Source organism: Cricetulus griseus, chromosome 2, assembly GCF_003668045.3.
Source record: "Cricetulus griseus strain 17A/GY chromosome 2, alternate assembly CriGri-PICRH-1.0, whole genome shotgun sequence".
NCBI classification, from domain to species: Eukaryota; Metazoa; Chordata; class Mammalia; order Rodentia; family Cricetidae; genus Cricetulus; species Cricetulus griseus.
In genome coordinates, this window is record NC_048595.1 from 424,624,744 (window position 1) to 424,651,488 (window position 26,745).

The window sequence follows — 26,745 nt, forward strand, 5'->3', positions numbered from 1 at the left end:
TTTGCTTGAATCAAAAGATACTCAAACTTAAAAAAAATCAGGAAGTCACTCAAGGCATTGCTTGCTGAAATATAGCAAGGGAACCTCAATCTCTCTGTTCCTGACACCCACAGAAAGAAGCATGTGTGTCTGTGTTGCCATTTGCTTGAAGCCATTAACTTACTAAACTCTCTCCCTCCTCTCTCTCTCTCTCTCTCTCTCTCTCTCTCTCTCTCTCTCTCTCTCTCTCTCTCCCTGGTAGTTCCTGTTCATTGATATATCACATAATGCCTTAATGGCTTAATTGGATTATTATGCAGGATTTAAATAATTCACACATGATAATGAGACAAAGCCTCCTCCCCAAGAACAGTGCAACATAGTTCACATTCTGCATTATAGAGTAAGAAGGCAAGAAAGAATAGATCAACAACTTCAAAGCCAATGGCAGAAATACTTGAGAAGCTGTTTGGGTACCTCAGAGTATTGCAGAACTACCCGGTTAAAGAATTAAAGTATGACAGTTTATCATGATAGTTTTACATATCCTATCTGGGTGAGAGGTTGGAGGTTGTTCTGAAAATAATGACTGTGAGTGTGCTCCTCTGTTCCTCTCCCTTGTGTTTGGCAGTTGAGCACAGGTCTGTTTCTCAGTATTAGTTTTTAAATATGGTTACTAATATAAAGGGTAGAGGATAACTTGATTTACACATTGTTTAGAATCATTATTTGATTTCTCTAAAAGATCTTCTTTCTAACTGCAATTTGGTGGATCATTGTAATGTAAGTTTTCATGAAATCTGTATGGAGGCAAAGCAATTTACAATTCAATCCGTGGAACCAAAGGCCAACAAATTTAGTAAGGTTCTGGAGTTGCATATTGTGTTTGAACTTACATTTTTAGTAAGGTATTAGAGCCATGGATTTCAGCCTAGGCTACTCATTATAAACATCTGAGGACTTCAAAAGCTCCTGAGCTCATGTCACATTGTTAATTATCTTATGTATATTTTTAAAAAAGAGAGAAACACTCAGGTCAGTATAATTTCCCCAATCCAACATACATCCAAAATTCTGATATAGAAAATGCTAACATTGGGTCTAGAGATATGGATCAGCTTTTGCTCTTTCAGAAAACTAGGGTTCAGGTCCCATCATCCACATTTGTCATCTTGCTCTGAGGGGACTAGGTACCTTCTTCTGGTGGAGCACCTGCATGTAGGTGCGCGCACACACACACACACACACACACACACACACACAAACATAAATAAATATTAAAATAAACCTTGTTTTTTAGAAAAGAAAATGCTAGACTGAAGAAAGGATGCCTGAAATTTAGTTCTTTCCTTATGAGATATAAATATAAAATATAATATGTGAGATGCCATCTCAGATTTTGTGGAAAGGAAGGTGGGATAGGACTCTTAGGAATTGTTTTATTTACCCATAATTTATGCAGAAGTTTACAGAGTCCCACATAAGCTAACTAAGTTTGTCTAGTTACCTGTTAATATTTTTGGTTTGCCACAGTGTTCTCAGTTTATTCTGTCTTTATAGTGGCACAGTTTTAAAGAATATTCCCAATAACAGCTTGTAGTAGCTGTCTGTCTCACAGAACATTAAGTTGTTAAACATTTCAGTGGCCATATACAACCACAAATCCTTTACTAATTCCAATACCATTAATGGGTTTGATTAATAGAAATCCTTCTATTCCTATATTGAGTAATGCATCATTTGCCAGCCATGTGTCAGTTTAAATTTTAAATGCTTAAACTTGATTGAAGTTTAGTTAGGTAGAATGCCTGTCTGGCATGCACAAAACCCCAAGTCTTATTATGTGCACCATATAAGGCTGAGTGTGGTGGTAGTACATACTTACAGTCCACTGAGGACATGGAGAATGGAAGATCAGGACATGAAAGGCACTCTGAGTTACAAGTTAATTGCCAGCCTTGGCTGCATGACCCTTTTTCAAAATACACACACAAACAACACACCGTAAAGTTAGGTGAAATCTAAAATTCTGAGTGTCTGTATTACAACTGCTAAGAAGCTACTTTTCCACTAGTGGTTGTTTTGCTGGATGACACACAGACAGAGAACACTCCCATCATCCCAGAGGAAACACACAGGATAATATTGTTACAAAGTTTACCAATTTATATGTCCTAGAAACTGGGTAATTTCACTAAATCAGCACTGAGTTTATACTTTTGAGGCAGGAAGCATAGGGAATTGCTGAGCGACCTGGACCTCTACTTGGTTTTTAGACTATACACACCCATGTGCTAATAATGCACTTGGTTAGTATTCTTACCTGCATGGACTATTTACACACACCTCTCTAAGAACACTGCACTCAACAACCTATTAGCAACCCAGAACTCCTACCTGCATCGAGCTACATGCATACCTGATAACAATGAAATATGTTTCATTTTTCTCCCCTTAATGACCAATAAACATAGTCAGGTTCTATTTGGACATACTTCAGTTATATCTGGGTGTGGAAGGATACACTGGATTGGGGGTGCATGTGCAATAAAGGGAACTATGTCCTCTAAGTGAAGTGTTGTTTTTTAAAGTAAGTGTGTGCATGATGTGTGCGTGAATGGCTTCACGCGTGTGCAGGTGCCCTCAGAATCCAGGAGAGGGTGTCAGATCTCCCAGAGCTAGAGTTTCAGGTTGTTCTGAGTCCCCTGATGTAGGTTCTGGAAACCAAACTCAGACCCACAGGAAGAGCATCAAGTATCTCTAATTGCTGATTCATCTCTTCAGTCCCCCTAAGTGGAATTTTATGGTGAATCCCCTATTTTCCATCTTTGTAATTAGGCATCCATATGCTTACTATCAACTACATCATGGGGAAGGACATTAGTAGTAGGGAAAGGTTTATGTAACCCAAGGCTGTCAATCAAAACATAAAAACAGCAAACAAACTCCTCATTCTCTTGAACCCCATAAAAGGAAGCCCAACAATAATTAGGGTCCCTGAATACTTTCTCTCTTGTGGCTTGCTGTCACTCAACAGTATATTCTCTTGCTGGTCTGTCCTATCATTTGGCTTTGAATAAAGTTTTCTTGCAACTTTGTAACTCATGTGGTCCTTTATTTCAGTGTTTTTTGAATAAACCAAAAGCCTGGAAATGCTCACCCAGATCTTGAACTCTGATGGCAATCTTAAATTATATAAACTATCTTTTTGAAGACTATAAATTTGATTGTTGCTTCTAAGAATAACCCAAAGAGACACAGCAAAGCAAAAATAAACAAAATATTTAATGAATTGCAGTTCAGAATAAGGTGTAGACAATTCTTTCAACTAGAGACCTTAGGCTCTGACTGTTCTACAAAAGCTGAAAATTTGAGGGGATTCCTGGAATCAGTACAATGCATGCTCGCCATCTGCTCAATGTTGAGCAAAAACAGTCTTCCTGTCTTCCATAGCAAATTTTGGCTTTGGGAGGTTTCTTTTGTAAAATTTTAATTTTATTATTATTTTGTTTAGTATTTGAATGTGTGTGCATGCATATGTGTGCAAGCTCCATGGCATGTGTATGATTGTCAGAGTACAACTTTCAAGAGTTAGTTTTCTCCTTTCACTATGGGTTTGGGTGATAGAACCCAGGCCATCAGGTTTGTGTGACAAATACTCTTTGACTGGTTGGGCCATCTCACCAGTCCAAGTTTTTCTTTTGGAAAACACTGAGCAATGGTGATGTTAGTTCTGCATCCATTATTAGCAAGCTGGAGCCAATCCATGGCACAACAAGGTCAAAGATAGCTATCATTATGCAGAATATCCCATAGGGCCTCACTGATGCACTTTTAGCATTTATTCAATCCTCTTTTTAAAACAAATCCCATGAGGAAGATACTAGCATTCATTCTCATTCTAAAATCAAAGAAACTGGTTACAGTGATATAGAGAGTTGCTCAAAGTCACTTTGATAGATCTGGTGGACTTTGAAAGTGGAAATTGGAGCAAGCCGGTGGTTCAAAGGCCACCCCCAAGCTGTGCGGCCCACAGCCTGTCTCAGGAGGCAGTAGCATTGACATGCCTGGGCACTTTTTGGAAATACAGAATCCTGGGCTCCTACCCAGACTTATGATCAATATCTTCATTTTAATAAGATTTCTAGGTGATTTATGTGTACACTTGTTTGAGAAACAATTCTCTAAACCCCTGCTTTATAATGCCCCTCGGATGAGAAATAATCAATGTTTTGAATGCTTCTAAAAGTGTAGTCGAAATGAGACTGAATATGGGGGATATGTGTTGGCCGTGGTGGGGCACTCAGTCAAGAGCCCAGGCACAAAGTACATCTGATTGTTTTGTAAACAAAGCTTCCCTAATCCCTTTGAAGACAGAAATTCTTAAATACTTGTCAAGATTACAACTTATTCTCTAATCACCAACCCAGTCAGAAGCTTTATTTGCTTGCTTGCTTGTTTGTTTATTTATACTTATTTTTAAGAAAGGGCTCTAAATGATTCCTATGAGGAGGGAAGTTTGGAAACACTGCACTGCATTGAGTAAAGAATTACAACCAATAAATAATGAAGATAGAAAGTCACTACATGTGAAAAACTGTATCTTAATTCAAAGTGCTATATTATCATGCTTAAAAGAAGTAAGGGCCCATCAAAGGGAGGTTTTTTAGCCAAAAAGGCAATGAAAAAGACCTTCTGGGTACAAAGGATGGCAGAGCTCGAAGTCCACACCGAAGTGATGAGAGCTTTTCAGGAGATAATCAAGGCTACATTTTTTTAAGCTGTATCCTACCATAGAGATGGGGGTTTTAGGCTTGGGAAGCCTGATGACATTAAACACTATAATCACACAATTAACTTAACTTGCCCCAAGTATCTGCTCAGCAAGCAACCTTCTGATTAAAGCTCAACTTCCTGTGTAACATGCTTTCAGGGAGACAGAATTTGTTGGCTGGAGGATAGACGTGTTCAGTTTGGGTTTTTGTTGTAAATCAATAATCTAGCACTCACATTTCATCCATCAATGTTCTGAAATTTAATGTGAATTTATCAGTGGGAGAAGGGTGTTAACCCCTTGGTGCTATTAAATGACTCAGAGGATATAGAGAGAGCTGGGGTCTAGTGACAGGTTATACTAACTGGCTAATGCAAGAAAGGTCTATCTTGATTACCTACCATAGCCCACCTTCTTTGATGCTGTTGTCAAGTTAAGATGCTCTAGAGCAGTAGATCCCAACCTTCTTACTGCTGTGACACTTTAATACAGTTCTTCATCTTGTAGTGACCCCTAACCCTAAAATTATCTTCATTGCTACTTCATGAGTGTAATTTTGCTACTGTTATGAATTTTATGAAATTAAAATTCTGATATCTGATATGCAGGATATCCCGTATGTGATCCCTGTGAAAGGGTTGTATGACCCCTCCCCCAAAGGGTTGAAACATACAGGTTAAGAACCACAGCTCTAGAGGAAGGACACAGATAAAATAGGATGTTTTAATGGGATTTATTAGACTGGCTTAAGCAATGTGGTCTGTGTGGCCCAACAATGGCTCTCTATCAACACTGGAGAGGCAGAGAACCCAGTAGTTGCTCATTCCATGAGGCTGGCTGTCATGGTAGTTACAATATGGTACCAAAGGCTGGAAAGATTCTTCAGTCTATGTTGGAAGGCCAAAGAAATTAGACTCTCATGTAAGTGAAGGATGGCAACTGCCCACACTAGCAAGACACGAAGAATTCATGCCAAAACCAGCTGCTTTTCTTTCCTACCTCATTATATCTGAGCCGCCATTGGAAGGAAATGTCTACTCTGTGAGGAGAGTCTCTTACCTTCAGTTATTTCTCCCAGGAAATACCCTCAGGCTCACACAGAGACATGGCTCTTAGTTGATGACAGATCCAGTCAAGTGAAAAATACTATCATGGATAGAACTAACCATCATGGATGTGTAGCTTTTTCCTCCTGATAGAAACATTCTCTCCTGGAGAAAGGATGGGGCTACTAGGCTAAATTCACTAACCAGACCCACAAATCCCCTTCTTGATCTTGTTTAAACAGCAAACAATTGCTGCCAATGCCTATAACACCAAGAACTTAGTAATGCAACTTTCATGAGTTGTCACTCTACTAGAGTGGGCTTTTGGCACTGTAGTTGCTTAAGTCATCCACTTCCTGTAAGTAGTCTTAGAAACTCCATGCTTTACCATGCTGGGCTTGGACAGAGCCAAGTTTTTGGTCTGTTGGTGTCTTATCTGGGTGAATTGTCATTTCTTCACATCTTATCAAAATGTGACATAGCAGATACTTTTGCTTATCTGATTCCCTAAGACATTTATCCCAGGTGAGTTAGAGTCAGGAAATAATGGAGGAAAAGGTTAGGTAACTGGAAAACATACAGGAAAAAACCACAGAGGAAACCACCCATGTAATACATATATGGTTATGACAAGCAGGATTATGAATATACATCAGGGAGATAATTATGAAGGCTGAAGAATTTCTGTGAGGTGCTAGAGAGATGGCTCAGTGGTTATGAGCACATACTGCTCTTGCAGAGGGCCCAAGTCCAGTTCCCAGCATCCACATAAGTTAGCTTATAACTGCCTGTAACTCCTGCTCCTGGACCTGATGTTCCTTATCCTCTGGCCTCCATAAACACCTACACACATAACACACACACACACACACACACACACACACACACACACACACACACACACACACACACCACAGATACATGTGACTTTTTTTCCTAAATAGTTGATTTGAAATTCTTTAAACGGTAAATTTTTTTGCCTTTCACCACACCCTCCTTGTAGTAAATTAATCGTCTAGCTCAGGAACTAAAAAAAAAGAGAATGATTTCAAGATTCCTGAATGTACGCAGATGTCAGCAAGGGGAAAATGTTCCTCAAATATGTGGTTTACTTTGCCCCATTAACAAAGTTCTCCTGAAACAGGAAGTAGCTTTCCATCTTTAATTTCACTCTTCCTTTGTAGAAGGTGGTAACATATAGAGGAATCCTACCTGTTCTCTATCCCAGGACATTAAGGACAGGGATAGTTAAGAGGGTCTGAATGGACAGAGTGTTACTTTCTATGTTGGGGACTTCAATGTGAAAGTATGTGACCAGCTATGTCAAGTATGTGTCAAATGAATTTACTATAAGAGGTACTCACTCATACATTCTTTTCAGACATGAGCAAAGGATTACCAGCCTACAATCTACACCACCAGAGAAGCTAGGAAACAAGGAGGACCCTAAGAGAGACATACATGCTCCCATGGAGAAGGGGGAAGGGACCAGATCTCCTGAGCTAATTGGGAGCATAGGGGAGGGGAGAGGGAGTTAGGAGAAAGATAAGAGGAGGTGAGAGGAGGACATGAGGCAGCAGGAAGATCTAGTCAGGGGAAGAATAGAGGAGAGCAAGAAAAGAGATACCATAATAGAGGGAGCCTTTATAGCTTTAAAGAGAAATCTGGCACTATGGAAATGTCCAGAGATCTACAAGGATGACCCCAACTAATAATCTAAACAATAGTGGAGAAGCTATCTTAGATGCCTTTCCCCGATAATGAGATTGATGACTACCTTATATGCCATCCTAGAGCCTTCATCCAGTGACTGATGGAAGCAGATGCAGACACCCACAGCTAAACACTGAGTTGAACTCTGGAATCCAGTTGCAGAGAGGGAGGAGTGATGAGCAAAGGGGTCCAAACCAGGCTGGAGAAACCCACAGAAACAGCTGACCTGAACAAGGGGGAGCTCATGGACCCCAGAATGATAGCTGGGAAACCAGCACAGGACTGTTCCAGACCCCCCTGAATGTGGGTGTCAGTTAGGAAGTCTGGTTAATCTATGGGGCCTCTGGTAGTGGATCAGTATTTATCCCGAGTATACGCATGTACTTTGGGAACCCATTCGCTAAAGAGGGATACTCTCTCAGCCTAGACACAAGAGGGAGGGCCTAGGCTCTACTCCAAATGATGACAGACTTTGAAGGACCCCCCATGGAAGGCCACACCCTCCCTGGGAAGCAGAAAGGAGATGGGATGTGGGTTGGTGGGAGGCTGGGGAGGAGGGGAGGGTGAGGGAACTGGGATTGACATGTAAAACATGCTTGTTTCCAATTTAAATTAAAAAAATCACCATAAAAAGGTGAGCTACTGTTAAGCACTTTAAGGAATGCCACATAAAAACAAATTGGATTGCACAAGATGAAACAAGAAAGAAGGTATTGAGTTTCAGCCAAACTGCCTGCAGTTGAATGTACCATGCTCACTGACTTGAAAGGAGCGATCTGTCACAGTAGTCCTTTTGGCAGAATTAGGTGGCCTCTGAGGTATGTGTGAGCCATCATACCCATGGAAGAAGAGTTGGGTGTAACACACACCCAACAGAGAGTTGTAATCAGCTGGAAAGAAGCCAAAAAAAGAGAACAAATTATAGCTATGTCCAGTCCAAACTTCAGCCAAAATTCATGGAAAGGAAGACAGACCCAGGGAGAGGGGGCATTGTCCACCCCCCAAAATAACCAGAGACAGAGGATATTATGTCTGGAAAACCTGATATTTTTCTTCCTCAACTAGAGCAGGTAGGCTCCCTGTTCTATTATTCCTGCAACCACCCTGCAACTGCTATGTCTCTTTACCTACTCTCAGTCAAGAAGACAGCCATGCACTTCATTTCCCCTTTCTGTCCCAATTTTTATTGAATTCATTCCAAAATCTTTATTCTTCTGATTACACAGAAACTTCCGTTGCCAAGGTCACTCATGAATATGTCAAACTCAATGGTCAATTTCCAGCCTTTATTTTAATCTCACAAGCAGCTGTCTAGACAAGGTCAGCCACTCCCACCCTTTTAGGAGCAATTTCTTTCCTTGCCTTACATTTTACACATAATTTCTGGATGTACCTTCTCCACCCCAGTGAGACTCTCTTTGGCCTCTCCCTTTCAATTGTTTCTCTGCTGTGGTCATGCTTGACTTCCTAAGTTATTTCATCTAGATTGTGGCTTTTATGTCATGTTTTCTTCAGTAGGGAACCTTACCAAAATTCTAAAGGCACAGATCTATGACTCACTCAACATTTCTTGAAAATGTCTAAACAGATTTTAAAACTTAATGGACTTTAAACCCAGGCCTCCCCATCTGTCCCGCTGTCTCCAGTATTCCCATTCTCCAATAAGTGACATTTTCCTTTATCCAATTGTTCAAGTCTCAACCTTTGGGTTCATTCTTCTTTCCCCTTAACTTATACCTTCCTCACTAATTTGGCAGCAAATTCCATTAGCTTTAGCTTCATTACATATACAGAACTTGACCAGTCTCCGCCATATCTATAGCTACCACATCCTTCTGCCACATTGGCTTCTTAGATTGCCCCAACTTCTACAGGTCCTCAGCTTTTTGCCCCCCTTAGCTGCTTGAGTGGTCCTGCATGCTTGGTGGATTCTATGGACACAGAACAAATGCAGAGTCACCTGGACTATCAGGCTACCTGTTCTGCTTTTCTCTTCTTGACTTTCCTAGGCAAGCAAACTCTTTCTGCAGTCTTGATGAGATACAAACTAGAAATTCTAGACTCGTCCTCTCCTAGGTCAGCAATTCCACAAGGAAATGTCTCTTCTGAAATTTAATATTATTTCAGAGATGAATGGTTAACTTTGCATGTATCAATCTCTAAACTAGATAAAATGGTGGGGAGAAATAAAACACTGTTATCGTGCTGTGTCAGATGCCTACTTCAGTTACTGGGATGGAGAAAGGCTACCATGACCAAAAGGGTCAAGACAGCCTATCATAGGAACAAGGGAACTCCAGACATCAGAAAGGAGAGAGACTAAGAAATAATTTGGAGCAAATAAAAATATGACCATCATACTGTTTTCAGTTATTTAATTCCTTTGATCCCCTTTCCCTAGGGATAATACTCTACAGCATTAAGATGATGCTAAAGTGACTTTGTATGTGTGTTTTGAAAAAGTTAATTCACTGTGTCTTCTATTAAATGAATGGTGTCTATTGTAAAATCTAGATTGTTCCATTAGTAGCTGATGAAATATGGATAGAAACAAAGTGTGTGCTGTATAATTTATCGTAACAATGAAGTTGTGGATGAAAGCCAACCAAAGATGACTTGAATATATATACAACATATTACTGAAAATTCTAGTTGGAGAAATGGACAAGAAAGAAAAATAAATACCATGAAAATTTTAAAAAGGACTTTTGTTGAGAGATATTCTAATAAATATAGAAATTCTAAATAGTCTATAAGAAAACAGTTGGAATTAATAAGTCAATTTATCAACACACAAACATGAATTGTTATCCTACACACTAACAATGGAAAAATTCAAAGAAAAAATGAAACAATTGCATTTAGAATAGAATCAGCTGTGGTTGGAATCCCCAGTGTGGGTTGAACACCTTATAGGTGTGGGTTGAACACCTTATAGGTGCTTCCATCATAACAGGGCTTTGGGCCAGAGTGATCATAGAAGAGAACTGAGGAAAGTTTTTACTACCCTTCCACAAGACTTTTCATTCCTGAAAGATATACCACAGAGAACTGTGGAAGTCAGAACACGACCAGCGTGAACAGCACCAGAGATTGTCCAACCACATAGACACGATTACAGCTCATCACAAAATTGTGGAGAAATTATACACATCCAAATTAATGTATTCAGCAATAAATGACACATATGACCCTGTATTTCACATGTAACAAATGACTAGTTAAGTGGTCCATATGGTTGTTTTAATTATAACTCTGTTTTACTTTAGATTTTATTTTTTTAACTTATTCAAATGGGGGAAATATTTAAATCGTCTTTTTGAAAGTGTTTTGTTTCAAATGGTATTTTGTTTTCAATGAATTTCATCATGGGCAATGTTAATAAAGTGGTGGCCTGTTCAGTGCTTGGCACTTTAATGAAATGGCTTTTTGTAGATAATCAACAATTTAAATTAAAATGGCTAGCTATCTGTACTGACTCCTCCCATCCCCCAGCAATTAGTAGTCTCCTAAAACTAAAAAATGCAAAACCATGAAAGCAAAAATTACAATGTATAGTTTACATACAGCAACTTCTAAATTGAAAATGCACCTCTGGTCTCTTAGAGACTATCCATTTACTCATTTAGCAATATTGGGGAATCCAGGGCAACGTAAATGCTAGGCAAGTACTCTGCTACTGAACCACACCTCAATCCTCCTTTAAAGATTTACTGGGCAACAATAACATGTTAATAATATTCTGGATATGGGGAACAAAGTGATAGTGAATAGCCTGACGAGTCAGTACTCGGGAGAAATGATGTGTGGTGGGAAAAGAGACATACTAAAATGATTTATAAAGCGGCATGGAAATGCTTCAACAGAGAGACACATACAAAAATGCTTTTGCAGCAAAGGACAGAGCAGTCAACTCAGCCTGCCATGCTGGAAAAGAAGGAGGCTTGTGAAGAGGGAGAGGGGACTCTAAAAACCTGAGGAAGAGGAGAGGTCTTCTAAGATGAAGGAGTAGTATGAGGAAAGTCCTGTGATCCTAAGTGATCACCTAAGTGATCTGACAGAAATTGGAAGCATATAGTCAGAGCAGAGACTTCATGGGAAAGAGGGCTGCAAGTTTTAGGACCAGTTTATAAACCATGTTCAGGGTCAGCTAAAGATTCTGTATCTTTACTTTATAAACAATGGAATATTGGTCTGGATCTATAAGCAAGGAGTCACTAGATCAACTGTGACAAAAGACTACTCGTTTCCTTTCAGCTTGCTGTGTCATGTTGAAAAGTTTTGGTTAATAAATCAAGCAGGCCCCTGAGTTCAGGTGGGGATAAAAGGGTGTCAACCTGCTCCATCTCCCCCACCATCATCCTCACGTAGGTCATACTCACCCATCTGCCAGGGAGTGGATAAGAAAGGCAGAGGACATTTTGTGGAAAGACTTGTGTATATATCATCTTCCCATCCTTTCTTGTTTTATATTCAATGCTTTATGACTATGAAAATTTACTTTTGTAGATGAAGTGAAAATTGCCACAATCCTCAGAAGTAATTCAAATAACTCATGTAAAGAAGGGAGACTCTGTTTGTGCTATCAAGAGTGGAGAGTCCTCCTCAGAGGACTGGGAATTCTAAAAACATTTCCTCCGTTGTGGAGAAGCCCATGGGAATATAGGCTCAAATAAATTTCCATGCTCATTCCTTACTTTTACCTGATAAAGGAACCATGAAGCCCTTATGTGGTATATCCCAACAAACACCGAGACAAAGAAGAGATAAATGTGCAGAAATCTATGAAAACAAGGCATTAGAATTCTGATTCCAAAGATGTTATCCAAACCCTCCCATCCCAGAAGATTCACTGTAATATGGCATCAAACATCGTTCTCTCTCTCTTTGTCTGAATAAGCTACCTCCTGGGAAACTGCATTTCAGAAATTTAAACAGAATCAGGATGTGTGGTTTCCATGCCAACCACACTAGCTTCTCTTTTGTTTCTTATTCATTTATTTATTCATATCACTAACACATACATACTGAACACCACAAATGTTTCTTGTATGTGCAGGTGGGAAGATCAAAATGGATTCAAGACTATTGAGAGAAATGAGTATTGAACACTTAAGCGAATGTGCAGTTGGAGAAGTTGAGGCCAGGTAAGACATTCCTGCCCACCGAGGGGTAGATTAAATTGGCAACAACCACTCACTAATATCCTCAGATGGTTAGAAACTCTACCCAGAACATGCTCCCCTGTCTTGTATTTGTGTTTAGGCTCTTCATTCTCTGTGATGGAGTAGTCACCATTGCACACCTCATCAAAGAAGGTGTTGCCATATCCATTCCTTGGCTTCCACACTCATTCATATAAAGCAATTGTAAGTGGGGCTAGGTTGAAAAAAGGTGCAATTTTAATTGGACCTGTCCACAATGTGGCTACCCAGTGAAGAGATATGAAAAAATTAGAATTTTTTTGGTTTTAAAACACCATTTAAAACTTTGATTCCCTCCCCACCAATGCCCAGGAAAAATCAAACAAAAAACCAACCACAAAAAGCCAATTTCCAGTAGGCAAAAATTTTTTTTTTATTCTTTCATAGAGTCCAATCACCTTTTTATAATTCAGGAGATTCTGAAAACTCCCATGCTCCTAGAGTCACATTTCTACTCTAAAAGGATATATAGATATAGATATAGATACAGATTTCAAGAGATTTATATGTGGAGTATATCCAGGGTCTTGTACATACTGAGTACTGATGGGGAATGTCCTTCTGTGTATGTTTGTCTTATTGGTTGTTGAATAAAGTTCTGTTGGCCAATGAAGAAGCAAGTTAGGCTGGACTAGGAGTCAAGGAGGATACTTGGAAATGTAGTAAAAGGAAGTGTTGTCATACAGGCAGGAAGACTCGTATATAAGCAAGGGCAAGAAGGAAGTCGTTCTCTTCCTCTTCCTCCTGCTCTCTGCTCTGGAGTCGCCATGTGACCACCAGGAAGACAGGATGCATTCAACCGGCATCCACCATAAAATAAGTCTTATGATTATGGTTGATAATTAAGACTGAGATAGCAGATGAGAGGTCCTAGTCAATTGGCCAGCAGCATTGTAGCCTAATATAACTCTCTGTGTATTATTTGGGGCCCTAAAGTGGGGGTCAGAACTCAAGCGGCCAGCAGAAAGATTATTCTGGGCGTCCACGTGGCGGCGGGACTCAGGTGGATGGAGTAAAGACTTATCATTGCACAGTACTTGTTCTGCTACTGAGTTAATTCCTTGGCACTTGTTTATGAGACATGGACTCACTACATAGTTCATGATGGCTTTTAATTTACAAGGTAGCCCCAGTTGTCCTCGATCACCCTTCATCCACTTTCGGAGACCTGGGATGACAAACATTCATGACTGTTAAGGACATTTTTACACCCCCAAAAATTGTGTTACCATCTGTTAAAGTAAGTATTTAAAGTCTAGATATATGACAAATTATGATATAAGGTTTCACACAAAAGTGGGGTGGCCATGTTCCATTAGAATGGAGGGATCAGATTTAAGCTGAAAAAGCAAGGCAGTAAAGCTTCTTTAGGAAAGTGTAACATTTCTCAAGACTGTTGGATGGACACAGGGACTGGGGATTGAGTGTTCACACTAGGGGATCATTAAGTAAAAAACTCCAGAGATGAGGAGTGTAGAGCACCATGGGAACTGCAAGAGGCCAGCAGGACCCAGACCCTTAAGAAGAAGGGGAGATGGAGGCTGTTCAGAAAGGCAAAGTAGCAGGGGCAAGATCACATGGAATCTCATGAGTCATGTGACTCCTAATTTGAGGTCCCCGGCTCTTTCTTATCAAAGAAAATGACATCGTTGATAGCTTCTTTTAAACTTTGAGTTTATTGGTCATTGAGACAGAAACAGTTGTGTCAAAGCTGGCAAACTTGCACATGTACACACACACACACACACACACACACACACACACACACACACACACATTCAAAGGACACATAAAGCAACTTGGTCAAAGGGCATGTAGCTTGGCATTATCAAGTAGTCTGTCTTATAACCCTACATATAATTCCAGGTCAGCCAGATAGTAAGCTGAAAAATATTTTCATACTAATATTTCTTTCACAGCAAAGTTTCCTGTGGGGAAACTAGAATTGTGAGGGTTTCTGGAAGAGCTTTAAAAATGTTGCCTGCCAGCAGCACATGAGTTACTGGTTTTCAGGATCTGCCCAGCTGACACACCTGTTTCCTGTCAACAAGCAAGAGGCTCTTCTCCATGCGCCTTGCCATTGGCCAGACACGACTGGAATGGGCCTATGTTTTGTTTACCACCAGGGTAAACTGCTGTATCATTGTATTCTTACCATAAGGCACACTGTGGGGTTCACCATGTCCCCATGTATTCACAGGCACTGAAACTAACAGGCACACCTCCTGTAGAGACTGTGCCCACTGCTTTCTGTCATTGTTAATCCAGCCCTTAGCACTTTACACAAACACTAGTTTCATGGGTTCATGTTATTTTCTAGAAAGAAGTTATTTTGTTTGATCACATAACCTTGTCCTCCCCAGTCCACCTTACTTTTCTTCTCTGGCCTTACTTTTCAACTACTAATACCCAGGCCTTTTACGCTGTCCTTTTATTGAAAGTAATAAATTAAGACATCCATCATGGGGTTGACATTTTGCCTAAGGATCACCAGTGTATACCCTGCATGCTCACTGTGCTAAGTACAGGGGAATCATTTCAGGAGCAATACTGATGTCTATTATAATTTGTCAGTCTTGTGCTGTACACATGTGTACAGTGTAACACTTTGTAAGGAAGAGATAATTTAAGAAATGGTGTCTTCTCTGAAAGCATCCACCAGTCTTTCACTGAAGTTGAATCTGCTGCAGGTGCTAAGACTCTATCCGATCATCCTGTGAGTCAACACTTAGGGTGGAACCATGGCTACTGGTATCGGCATTTTCATAGGATTTTTGGTCTTTGGCGAAGTTGATGAATACCTGAGTTTTTTCAAGGGAATGGAAGACATTAGTAAAAAAAGGAAGAAATAAGGCACTCTCTTTATCTCTTTCTTACCCCCCTTGCTACTTTCTTGCCTCATGCTTCTTTCTTGCCTGTCTTCTTCCTCATGTTTCTTCCCTGTCTCTGTCATCCTGCCTCTCTCATGTCCGTATTCTGACATGGCCTCTCACTCTTTCATTCTCCTCCTCCCACAATAAACCTTTTTTTTGCACAAAAAAGAAGAAGAAATAAGGCTTCTATCTCTCTCTCTCCCTTCCTCTCTCTTTCTCTCTCTCTCTCCCTCTCTCTCTTCCTCCCTCCTTCTCTGCCTTCATCTCTCTCTCCCTCCTCTCTTCCACTCTCTTTCTTGCTTTTCTTCTTTCCCTACATGCTTTTCTTCTTTTCACACACTGACAGGTTAAGAAACCAATATTTCTTCAGGACATTCTCACTTATTCATGCCCTCCCTAAAAGTCCATTTATTCAGCCAGCTTCAACTGCCTTAAAAATAATGTCCATTTCGGGGACTATGACTACTTTTTTTGTTATAGCCTAAGTTTAAAGCTATAGTTTATATCTTCATCATGTATGTATAAGGAGCCCAGCTTGATGCCCTATCAAATGTTTAAATAGAAATGGCAAGAGAGAATTCACTAGCTTCAAGAGGTAATGCACAAATAAAATTTATATAGAAAACTCCCATTATGTTAAGCTTGCCAATTATCTAACAGGCAGACCCCTTTATATGATTAAAACCATTAAACTTATTAGTTGTAGATTTATCCCATTGTCACTGAGAATGTAGTTTTCCTATGCATGATGCTCAATGTTAATCAAATAAATCTAAGACTAATTCTTCAGTGTTGTCGAAGTCATTGTTGCCTTAAGTCCCTATAAAATATTAAGCCATAAGATGCAGCACAATCCGTTGACTTACTCTCAGACCCCTTTCAAAGTCAAGCATAGAGTTTATTGTTGTAAGTCATGTTGGTTGAGCTATATAAAACTTAGTGAAGAGATTGATGGATGACTTAGGAAGCTATTGAGTGGAAAGGTAATTAAGATGTATAAGGAATTCTTCATTTGCTGTATTAAATGTGTGAATTTAATAAATGTAAGGGTCTGTACATTTCTCGATCACTCATCCATCCCATATACCCTATTTCAGGAAACTGAGTAATGGAAACCTTCGTCATGAAACCTACCAAAAAGAAAGTAGAGGAGGCATTAACAGCTAATTATTTTGTAGGTGACAAGAATGGTTTCCTGCTTTCCATGAATATAAACATTTATGGAAGTAGATGTCATTTACAATGGAAAAAAATAACTAATTTCTCCACTAAAAATAGTTGCTAATGCCTTTCATATCTATTTTTTAATATCTCAAATGTAGTTAGAAATAAATTAGGCTCTTTGCTAAGGTTTTCAGGTGTAAGATTAGATACTGATTTAATTAAAAGTAAATTAAATGTCATTAAGAAGAAATAAGCAGGATGCATAATAACTAATTTGTGACACTGTGCCATGGATCATGGCATGCATTTTACCTCTTCCAGAGTCGTCTGGCTCACGAGGAAATTTGTGATATTTAAAGCAGTCTTGTTGGTTTCCAGAAGGTCAAAAATGTTTGCTACTCCTCCTGCTGTGACTGGCACATGGTATTCTAGCATGCTAAGATGCTGATCCTGCAGGAAGCAAAGGGAAAGACTTGTTTTACAATGGCAAGTTAACATCAACTTGATTGAATTTCACTTTACTGAGAGCTGGAGAAAATGCTGAAAGTCGTTCCACTGGAAGAAACAAAAATCATGCCATGGTTTAAATAATGGGTATATTTTGAAACTAACAGCTTATAGAGATGAGATGAGAAATTTTATAAACATCAGAAAGAAAGCAAATTAAAAGGTTAATGAAAATTTCAAAGCATCCTGGGCTCTTGCCCATTCAGAAAGTTACAATCTCATCTAGAGGGAGGAAATTCCTGTAGAATGCGTCCCACACATTCAGCTTGTGGATCAGTTTTAGTAGATGTGCTGTGATGTTGAATAGGTCTAAAATTCCTGGACTTGGCTGTTCAGTTGATGTGAGCTAAAAAGTGCTAGACTTCAGTAGTGTTAAAGTTGTCTAGAAGCCTTTTTTTTTCTTTCTTTTGATGATGCCTACTTTTCTTGACACACAAGGCTCTCTGTTTTTAAACTTTCACCACTGGGATTATCTACTTTAAAATCTGTTGTGACTGTCCTGGAGTATCTAACACCTGCTGTTCTGAATGTTTCATCATTTACCATCTAGGTTTTTATTTGGGGGGGGGGGTGTTTGCTTGTTTGTTTACCTTTAAGACATCTGTCCAGTTTGATATTTTTCCCTCTATTTGTACCATTCACACTACTGACTTGATGCTTCTCACTCTACATCTGAGTTACTGCAACGACCTCCTTGGAAGCCCAGAGATCAGGCATGCTGATTTGTTTTGCCACAAAGCAGCCAGAGAAGTGAATACTAGTTTGACCAAATGTTGTCTTCCCCTGGAATCTACTCCTGTGTGTCTGTAAATCTATCAAGTCGATGCATTTTTTTTCTTTCTTTCTTCCTTCCTTTTTTTTTTTTTTTTTTTTTTTGAGACAGGGTTTCTCTGTGTAGCCCTGGCTGTCCTGGAACTCACTCTGTAGACCAGGCTGGCCTGAAACTCACAGAGAGCCACCAGCCTCTGCCTACCAAGTGCTGAGGTTAAAGGCACCCACCACCATCTTCTGGTGTCTCAGCCTTATTTTCAAGACTTTCTGTTTCTCCCCTCCTTATCTGGAGCCCAGCCTCTCCCATAAACTTATACTCTCCTTGTCCCTGTCCCTGTAATCTTGCCATCTTGATATTTAATTCTCAAGTGATCAGACAGCATATTTTTCATCTAAAGAGATGTAGATGCTACTGCAGAAGTATAAAGGACATGCTCTTAGGGAGAAATTGCCTTTTATCATCAGCTCATTTGCATTGGGTAGCTTTAGTCCCATGACGCACACACCAGGAAAAATGGAATCTCAACTCAGTAAATAAACATTTCAACCAAGCAACTGACAGCATTAGGTGAGACCAACAACGTTTGTAGAAGAAAAGTGTCCTTTACTTCAATTCTGATGATTAAAAAAAAAATGAGCTTTGACAAGAAACTTAAAAGCTAATGGTCCTAAAGAATTTATCCAAGGTTTGGGGAGACTGAGGCAAAATTATTTTATGAAGATAAAATAATTATTTTAAAAACACATTCTTTTGCTGCCTTCACATTATTATTATGCCCTATAGTTTGTGAAGACACCAGACACTTTCCACACCCATTTTGTAAAGTAGATGTTCATTCCTGCTTACAAAGAAGAGAGATGAAGTTCTTTAAATATCCCCTTAGATATCTCCTCCCAACAGCCAGCTCAACTCCGAGCTTTCCGATTTCTTTTCATTATTCTACTTTGATTTCCTTTTTGACAACAATTATTTGTCATCCTCAATTTGTACAAATGACCTGTCTATCAAGGATGTGATTCTGATAATTTCTCTGCCACATACATTAACTAGGTGCTGTGTGAGACTTAAATGTGTGTCTCCCTGTGTGTTCATCTGACCGGTTTTCCTGGATAAACAAGAAGAACCAGCTCTCAGGTATTTCAATCACTTTGGGAGCTGAGGATTGCTCAGACCTTTGTGGATTTATTTTTCAAAGGAGAGAAACAAAGTAGATAAAAATCTCCTGGCTGCAGGATTCTAAGTGTGCCACTTTTCTTTTACTAAGAAATGCTGCTGGTCATATAACACCTGTCATTCCTAGGCTTCTTAATGTATGTATGTAATCATTAAACTGGCAATGTATGCAACTTGAAAACAAATCCAGTGTGATCATAAAGACTTTGCAAGGAAGAAATTAATATGCAAATGTGAAATATCTAGATTAACTTAACTACCTACCAAGATATATAATCTGGAGATTTTATTTGTTTGCATAAAGTTCACATCTTGAACTAGTGGGTTAGGATGAAAAACAACGCTGTGATCCACTAGGAAATAGCACTCACTTTGTTATTACTCAAAAAGCCAATCAAGGTCAAAAGGTGGAGACATCACTTACTTTTAAGTATGTTTTTGGAAAGTGCAGCTGCATAAACCTTGTGAGGTTTTCCATGCTCACTTTATTATTTTTCAAGTGAACCTTGACAGTAAATCCACGTCCAAACCTAAAAGTGCAAAAATACAGTATGAGTTGTATTTTGCCACAATAGCTCCCCTGAAATTCTAGATAATGAAATATATCCCAAGCTGACCATTATGGCCCCTTTTCTTATATAAAGACTGTCATTTTGCTATAAAAGTTCAGAGAATGTTGCAAACTGGAAACGTTCAATGCCATGTTTTGGTTTTGGTTTTTTGTTTGTTTGTTTTTAATTTCTACCTCTATACTGCTTCAAAATCTTGGAGCAAGAGCCACACTGAAATGAAAACACACAATCTTGGCTTTCTTTGACAGTCATCAATTAGCAATAATAGATGTCAATTTTGGGAGTTGAATTCTTTCTGTTATGCCAGGCAGTGGTGGCACATCTTTAACCCCAGCACTCAGGAGGCAGAGGCAGTTAGATCTTTGTGAGTTCAAGACCAGCCTGATCTACAAATTGAGTTTTAGGATGACAAGCACTACACAGAGCAACCCTGTCTCAAACAAACAAACAAACAAACAAACAAACCCAAAATATCTTTCTAAATTATAAAGTAGAGCAAAGTCTTGAGAGTCAGGCCATTGGAGATTTGATGTCAACCATGAAGATTAAAGACACTGGGATTCCAGCACTAAGTATGAAGTCAATATGCTGGTGTTACCTATGCTAAGGGCAGAGTTCATGAACAGGTTATGACACTCTACAAGCAACTCTAGGTCTCTGTCATTATTTTATCTTTATCTCAGATAATACTATTTTGATAAGACAATTAAATTGCTATACGGAAATATATAAAGTGTCATCCTGTAGTTGGGAGATTCACTTAGATATGTATAAATGCACATACACTTGGGATTATAAATTAATAATTTAATTTTAGTGTGATGCTAATATGGTATTTATGCATCTTTCCCCAATGCATTCTTGATTAAAAGGTTTTCAATGTGCTAAAATGTTAAATAGCTTACAGAAAGCTTGTGCAAATGGCAAACGAACATGGTAGATTAAAAAAATCTATGCCTTCATATACTTGTCAAGTATAATTTGTTATTGGTTATATTCTTGAAACTACTTCCTGGGAGTATTTTTGTTGTAAATGATTTATTATTATGACTATTAGGAGCTTCTAACTTTCTAAGACCTGGGGGTTTTAACTAAAACATACAATAAGCCTTTAATCAAATAATCTAAATTTAAGATGAGTCAATGATTACTTCCAATAAAGGGTGTCTTCATCTCAGGCTTTCTATCCATAGCAGCCATAATGGTCAGAACAATTCCCCTACACTGTGTGCAAGCAACGTATTGTTGGTTACCTGCTCTTTATATGTTGCAAAGATCCAATGCATTGAAACCTTCCGTTCACCATAATGGCCAGCCTGGTACAAAGGGCTTCACATTCTTCCATGCTAAAAGAGGTAGCAGATTACTATCAACATCCATGCCATAGACTATTGGCTTGAAAACATTAGTTCATTATGGCACCATTGTAATCTCCCTTGAGGGTTCTCTTGAGAAGGCTTAGCTGTTAAAGAATAGGCTCACAACCAAAATGACAAGAACTCTCTATTGGGAAAGAATTACAACAAAAAAAACATAAATTATACAACAAAAAAATAAATTAAACATATTCAGATGGGGATTATTACTGTCCTCTTACACCTGAGGCCATCTCTCTTGTCTGTATCACGTCCACTGTCAAACCTAATAGTCCTTTCTGGCTCGTTCAAGCTCTAACTCAAGACCTACATGTGTTATGAAGTGTTCCCGAAATGACACAGAGCATCTTTCATGCTATCTCATATTCTATTTGATTTTGTTTTGGGGTTTGTACCTGATTACAAGCTCTCTCATTTCATAACTGATGACACCTAGAGGGACTCCCAGATATTGTCCTTTTCACGGCATGCAGAAGTTCATGGAAATAAAATGTTTAGCCTCGGGGTGATGGTCTAGAAGCTGGCATACAAACAACTGTCATAATGAACACATCTAATTATTTTCTGCTATGTGATCATTATAATGAAAGGTGAACTTAATCCAAAACATAACGAAAGGCCAATGTCATAAGAGAGGCATAGATAAAATGCTCCAGCATCTTCATACTTAAGAGACTCAGAGGGCTACTCTGTGGAAGAGAACCATTCGAGTGGGTTCTAGGGGGACTGGTAAAATGAGAACCTCCAGCAAGTTTGTGGTGACTACTTCAAGAAGAAAGCACATATAAAGAAATACATAGAGACAGAAAGCCCAGAGTGTGGGTGTGGGACCAAGAATCATTCAACCTGACTAATGAGAGGAAGTATTATGTGGGGAAACACTAAGGATTCTGAAACGTTTTCAAAGGCAATAGGAAACAATAGCTTAGAATAAGCAGGTCTTATGTCTTGAGAGCTTCACACTAAACATGTCTGCTGAGTCCCTGTGCCCTGTTCAACCACAGTGTCCTAACTGTGAAGGCCAGTCTTGACCTACTGCAAACATGCTCCAAATGGGCTGCTGAGAGAGAGGGCTCAGCTGGCAAAGGCACTTGCTTCCAAGACGAACTACCTGAGTCTGGTCTCTGGGATCCACATGGCAGAAGAAGAAAACTGACTTTCTCAAACTGTTCTCTGATCTCTATAAGCAAATAGATATCACACGCACACACACACAGAAACACACACACACACACACACACACACACACACACACACACCACACACACAAACACACACACACACAACACACACACACACTCCTGTAGGCGTCTTGTCAGTGAACCTGTAATGGTGGCCACACCCCTTTGGGTTGGCTTTAAGGGGACAGAAGTGAAAAAGAGGGAAGCTTGAGGCTTGGCTTCTGTTTGGGCACTCCTTTCTGGTGGGTCAGCTGATCTGGTAAGAAGGGCAGAGAAACATTCCTGCAGTTCTTTGTATTTTTCTGTGTAAGTGTTCCCGAATAAACACCCATTTATCATTTATCTTGGGTCTAGTGAAATATTTACACCCACACCTTACATCAAACACCACACATCACACACCACACATACACCACACAGCACACACACAAACCACAGACACACCCACACCACACCCACACCACAAACACCATATCCACACTACACACACACACACACACACACACACACACACACACACACACATACACACATGCACACATATACCACACACACCACATCTACACCACACACCACAGACACACCACACACCACAGACACACACACAATAAAACTTAAAAAAAAAAAAAAGATCTACAAGGTTGACCCCCACTAACAATCTAAGCAATAGTGGAGAGGCTACCTTAAATGCCCTTCTCCGATAATGAGATTGTTGACTACCTTATATGCCATCCTAGAGCCTTCATCCAGTGGTTGATAGAAGCAGAAGCAGACACCCACAGCTAAACACTGAGTTGAACTCTGGAATCCAGTTGCAGAGAGGGAGGAGTGATGAGCAAAGGGGTCAAGACCAGGCCAGAGAAATCCACAGAAACAACTGACCTGAACAAGGGAGAGCTCATGGACCCCAGAATGATAGCTGGGAAAGCAGCATAGGACTGTTCTAGACCCCCTGAATGAGGATGTCTGTTTGGATGTCTGGACAATCTATGGGGCCTCTGGTAGTGGATCAGTATTTATCCCTAGTACATGAATGGACTTTGGAAGCCCACTCCACATAGAGGGTTGCTGTCTCAGCCTAGACACAAGCGGGAGGGCCTAGGCCCTGCTCCAAATGATATGACAGACTTTGAAGATCCCCCATGGAAAGCCACAACCTCCCTGGGGAGCAGAAAGGGATTGGATAGGCCAGTGGAGGGCAGGGGAGGAAGGGAAGGGAGAGGGAACAGGGATTGACATGTAAAACAAGCTTGTTTCTATTTTAAATTAAAAAAGGAAAAAATACTTCAAACACTGATGAGTACTTAGATCATACATGTGCTACATCAGAATTCCCAGGGACCTGACTCAGTTTACCTGTGAGATGTGAGGATGACAGAGCATTTGTTCTGCACCTCCTCTGAAATGATCCTCCAGAGGTGTCGTTTTGACTTGGGATCCATCCCCGAGCTTGGCTCGTCCTTAATAGAGAATTACCAGGAAAATGTGTCAAATTAATTCATTTTTGATACGGCTCTTTAGAAGAATCACTATATCTCAACTCCCTGGGAACAGAAATCACGTTTCGAGGTCCTGTGACTAACTTGCTTTATGCGTGTATATGTTTTATACATAATAGGCTTTTTCTACTGCTGTCAAAAGCTCAGAATTAAGTATTTAAAATCATCAGTCTGTTTAAAGAAGTGTTTCAGCGAAGCTGACATCCTGTTACTTTACATCCGTCTCTTATGTTTCCTTGGAAAAAAAAAAAACTACTTCAATTACCAGAAGAGCAGAGTTTTTACATTTAGTTATACATTCTCTCATATGTATTTGAAGCTCCATCAACAAGATTGCCATCTTTCCCCTGAAAGTGGAATTGTGACTGCCTTTGATACTGTATTATGTGGAGCAGAAGAAACCACAACTTGACATTGCAGTGAATATATTCCACAGGTATTTCTAGCATTTTGTTATTAATTGAAATTTAAGACTCTTTGGGAAAATGAAAATAAGATTGGTTGAAGTAGCCAAAGTGGAAAACCCCACAATATTTTCCAAAACAAATGAGGCTTTGATAGATTCAGACAGAAAATACTTTTTAAAATGAAACAACAGATAATGTAAATAAGTAATAATGGATCCCAACAGGTGATAAATAAAAACAAATTATAGGTCCAGATTAAACAGAAATTTTCAAAACATATGTGTTATGGAAAGAATTGGGCCATTAGAATTATGCTCATCACGGGTACTAGTATGCTAAACTTAGAGCGATGAGTGTTGCTTTGAGGAAATGATAAAGGAGGTATTGTCCTGATTCTGTTTTTGAAGAAAATGGAAAGAATATGCAGTATATTCATAGGGCAGTGTCTTCATCTTATAGCCTGCAATTCCTCAGCTCATTACAACATAACATTTACATGGTACTTTTACATGCAAGTGGCTTTACATCTATTATCTCACAAGGATGCCCCAGGACTGTTTTGTTCAATTTAAGGGATGCTTACACAATAGGGTTCCATTATAAACATTGACCGGCAGCGATGTAATGCATTATAAGCTTTCCGTATTCTGGAAATATGGTCTGTCTAGGCAGTTTAAATGATTGGATCCACTGTGTGACTTAATCCCTGGAATAATGTGGTGATTTATAACGGGATTTTACTGCATGCAGTTAAAGTTCTTTTAAAATTTGGAGGTCCTTGAATGAAGGCAATTTTCCAAAATAAGGACATGTTTATTTCTCTGAAATAAAGGTCCCTTTGCTTTGGTGGAACTCGGGAGCAGACTACTATATCACTAATATGTATAATTTGTATTTCCAGGTGATCAATTAAATTGTGCAGCTCTTAACCAAATATAAATGTGGAATGCATTTTGATCCCATCCAAAATTCATATAAGACAACACTGTATTTTCCATGACTTCACAACTAAATAACTCTTATTTTTAAGCTACAAAAGAATATAATTTTAGAACAACACGTTGTTCTAAAATGCACCTTTCTTCCTCAGTATAAAAAAAATAAAAAGGAAACCGCTAGTTGACTTGATCAGGACCTAACAGAAATATGATTTCATCAATAAGTGGGAATTAGATTTGAACCTGTTCTATAACTTATTTCAAACCCCCGAGTTTGTTGCAGCTGCATCCTGTTCACATGCTGAGTGTTTTCTCTGGAGCCTCCTGAGCCATTGCTTCAGACACAAGATGTTTCCTGAGGACAGTGTCATGATCATAAATTATTTGCTAATACAAATTCTCCTACCATGGTCGTATGCGTGCTTTGACAGTAACAGGGACACAGTGAGACTGCACTACGTGTTGGCAGTGCTGCTGGTGAGACGACAATACAAGTTTGGATGTCACGTTTCTAATTCTTCATAGTGTTTGTTATTCGTAATGCCTCTCTTACCAGCAGGAGGATGGATGGTTTCCCTATTAAGGCCAGGGCAGTGGACAGCTTTCTTTTTGTGCCATAACTGCACATGGAGGTAGATCTGTCCTTGTAGGGCATCAAATGGAGCCTCCTAAGGAGTTTATGAACAGTCTGTGGATAACAAGAAGAGGGATTAGGCAACCCGCCCCTTAGTCAAGCCTTTAAAGCACCAAAATGGAACAAAACATGCCTGTGAATAGACATGTTTCTTGTGGAGAATATGCCTAGGAGAAATAAAAGTATTTAATTCAACACAGATTTCACTTTCAACTTTAAAAGATCGATTATAAATCAACACTTCATCAAAGAGGAAAAAAATAATTTCCTGGAGGTACATTTTTAAATCAGAACACCCGCCCCCCAAATGTTTGCATGTGTTTACAGTTGCAGACTACCTTATGCTGTTACCACAGGATTCTCCTACAAGGCTGAAAAGCTGAAGAAAACTAAGACAGAGGAGTTCAAAGGCAGGTTTCCCATTGATTGCCATCCTGCTTCATCTTTCATCTTACCAAGCTGTGAGCTGTCAGAAAGACTTTAAGTCTATTTAAAACTGACCTGCTATCAAAACTGCCATGCATTAGGAACTATGGATTCTTGCAGTTATTTTTATAGTTAAGTAACCCTAGCGAATGATGGAATCCTAGTTGGATGTTCCCATCAAGTCTCCAGAATTTGAAGAACAAAGGAATGTTGCCCCCAAAAGTTTAGTCATTCCATTACAAAAATAAATTGTTGCAGAGTTAGAGAATAAAAGTCAAAGTCAAGCTTGGTGTTGTAACTTAGCGGTAGAATATATGCTTAGCATGCATGAAGCCCCAGGTGCAATCCCCTGCAGTGATAAATAAAAAGTAAAGTAAAAAAGAAACAGAAATGGAAGCCCTTCTATTTCACTTGGACATTTTGCAGAGAATCATATGTACCAATATTTATTTGAACAGTTAAAAAAAAACACTAGCATCACCAATCAAGGTTCAACTTGGAGCCGAA

The 26,745-nt window shown here is 39.3% G+C and overlaps 1 protein-coding gene across 2 annotated transcripts in view; it reads right to left on the reverse strand.

Moving 5' to 3' along the window:
- Nucleotides 1-14,557: 14,557 nt before the first annotated feature.
- Abca12 (ATP binding cassette subfamily A member 12) overlaps nucleotides 14,558-26,745 on the reverse strand; it is a 166,766-nt gene continuing 154,578 nt past the window's right edge. For both annotated transcript variants that reach the window (XM_035439241.1, XM_035439240.1), the window contains 6 exons: nucleotides 25,732-25,866; nucleotides 23,691-23,794; nucleotides 21,031-21,123; nucleotides 19,630-19,735; nucleotides 17,066-17,203; nucleotides 14,558-15,517 (listed from right to left, as the gene is read on the reverse strand). In XM_035439241.1, the coding sequence (XP_035295132.1) occupies nucleotides 15,410-15,517; nucleotides 17,066-17,203; nucleotides 19,630-19,735; nucleotides 21,031-21,123; nucleotides 23,691-23,794; nucleotides 25,732-25,866 (684 nt within the window). In that variant the 3' untranslated portion in view covers nucleotides 14,558-15,409. The remainder of the gene's footprint in view (nucleotides 15,518-17,065; nucleotides 17,204-19,629; nucleotides 19,736-21,030; nucleotides 21,124-23,690; nucleotides 23,795-25,731; nucleotides 25,867-26,745) is intronic.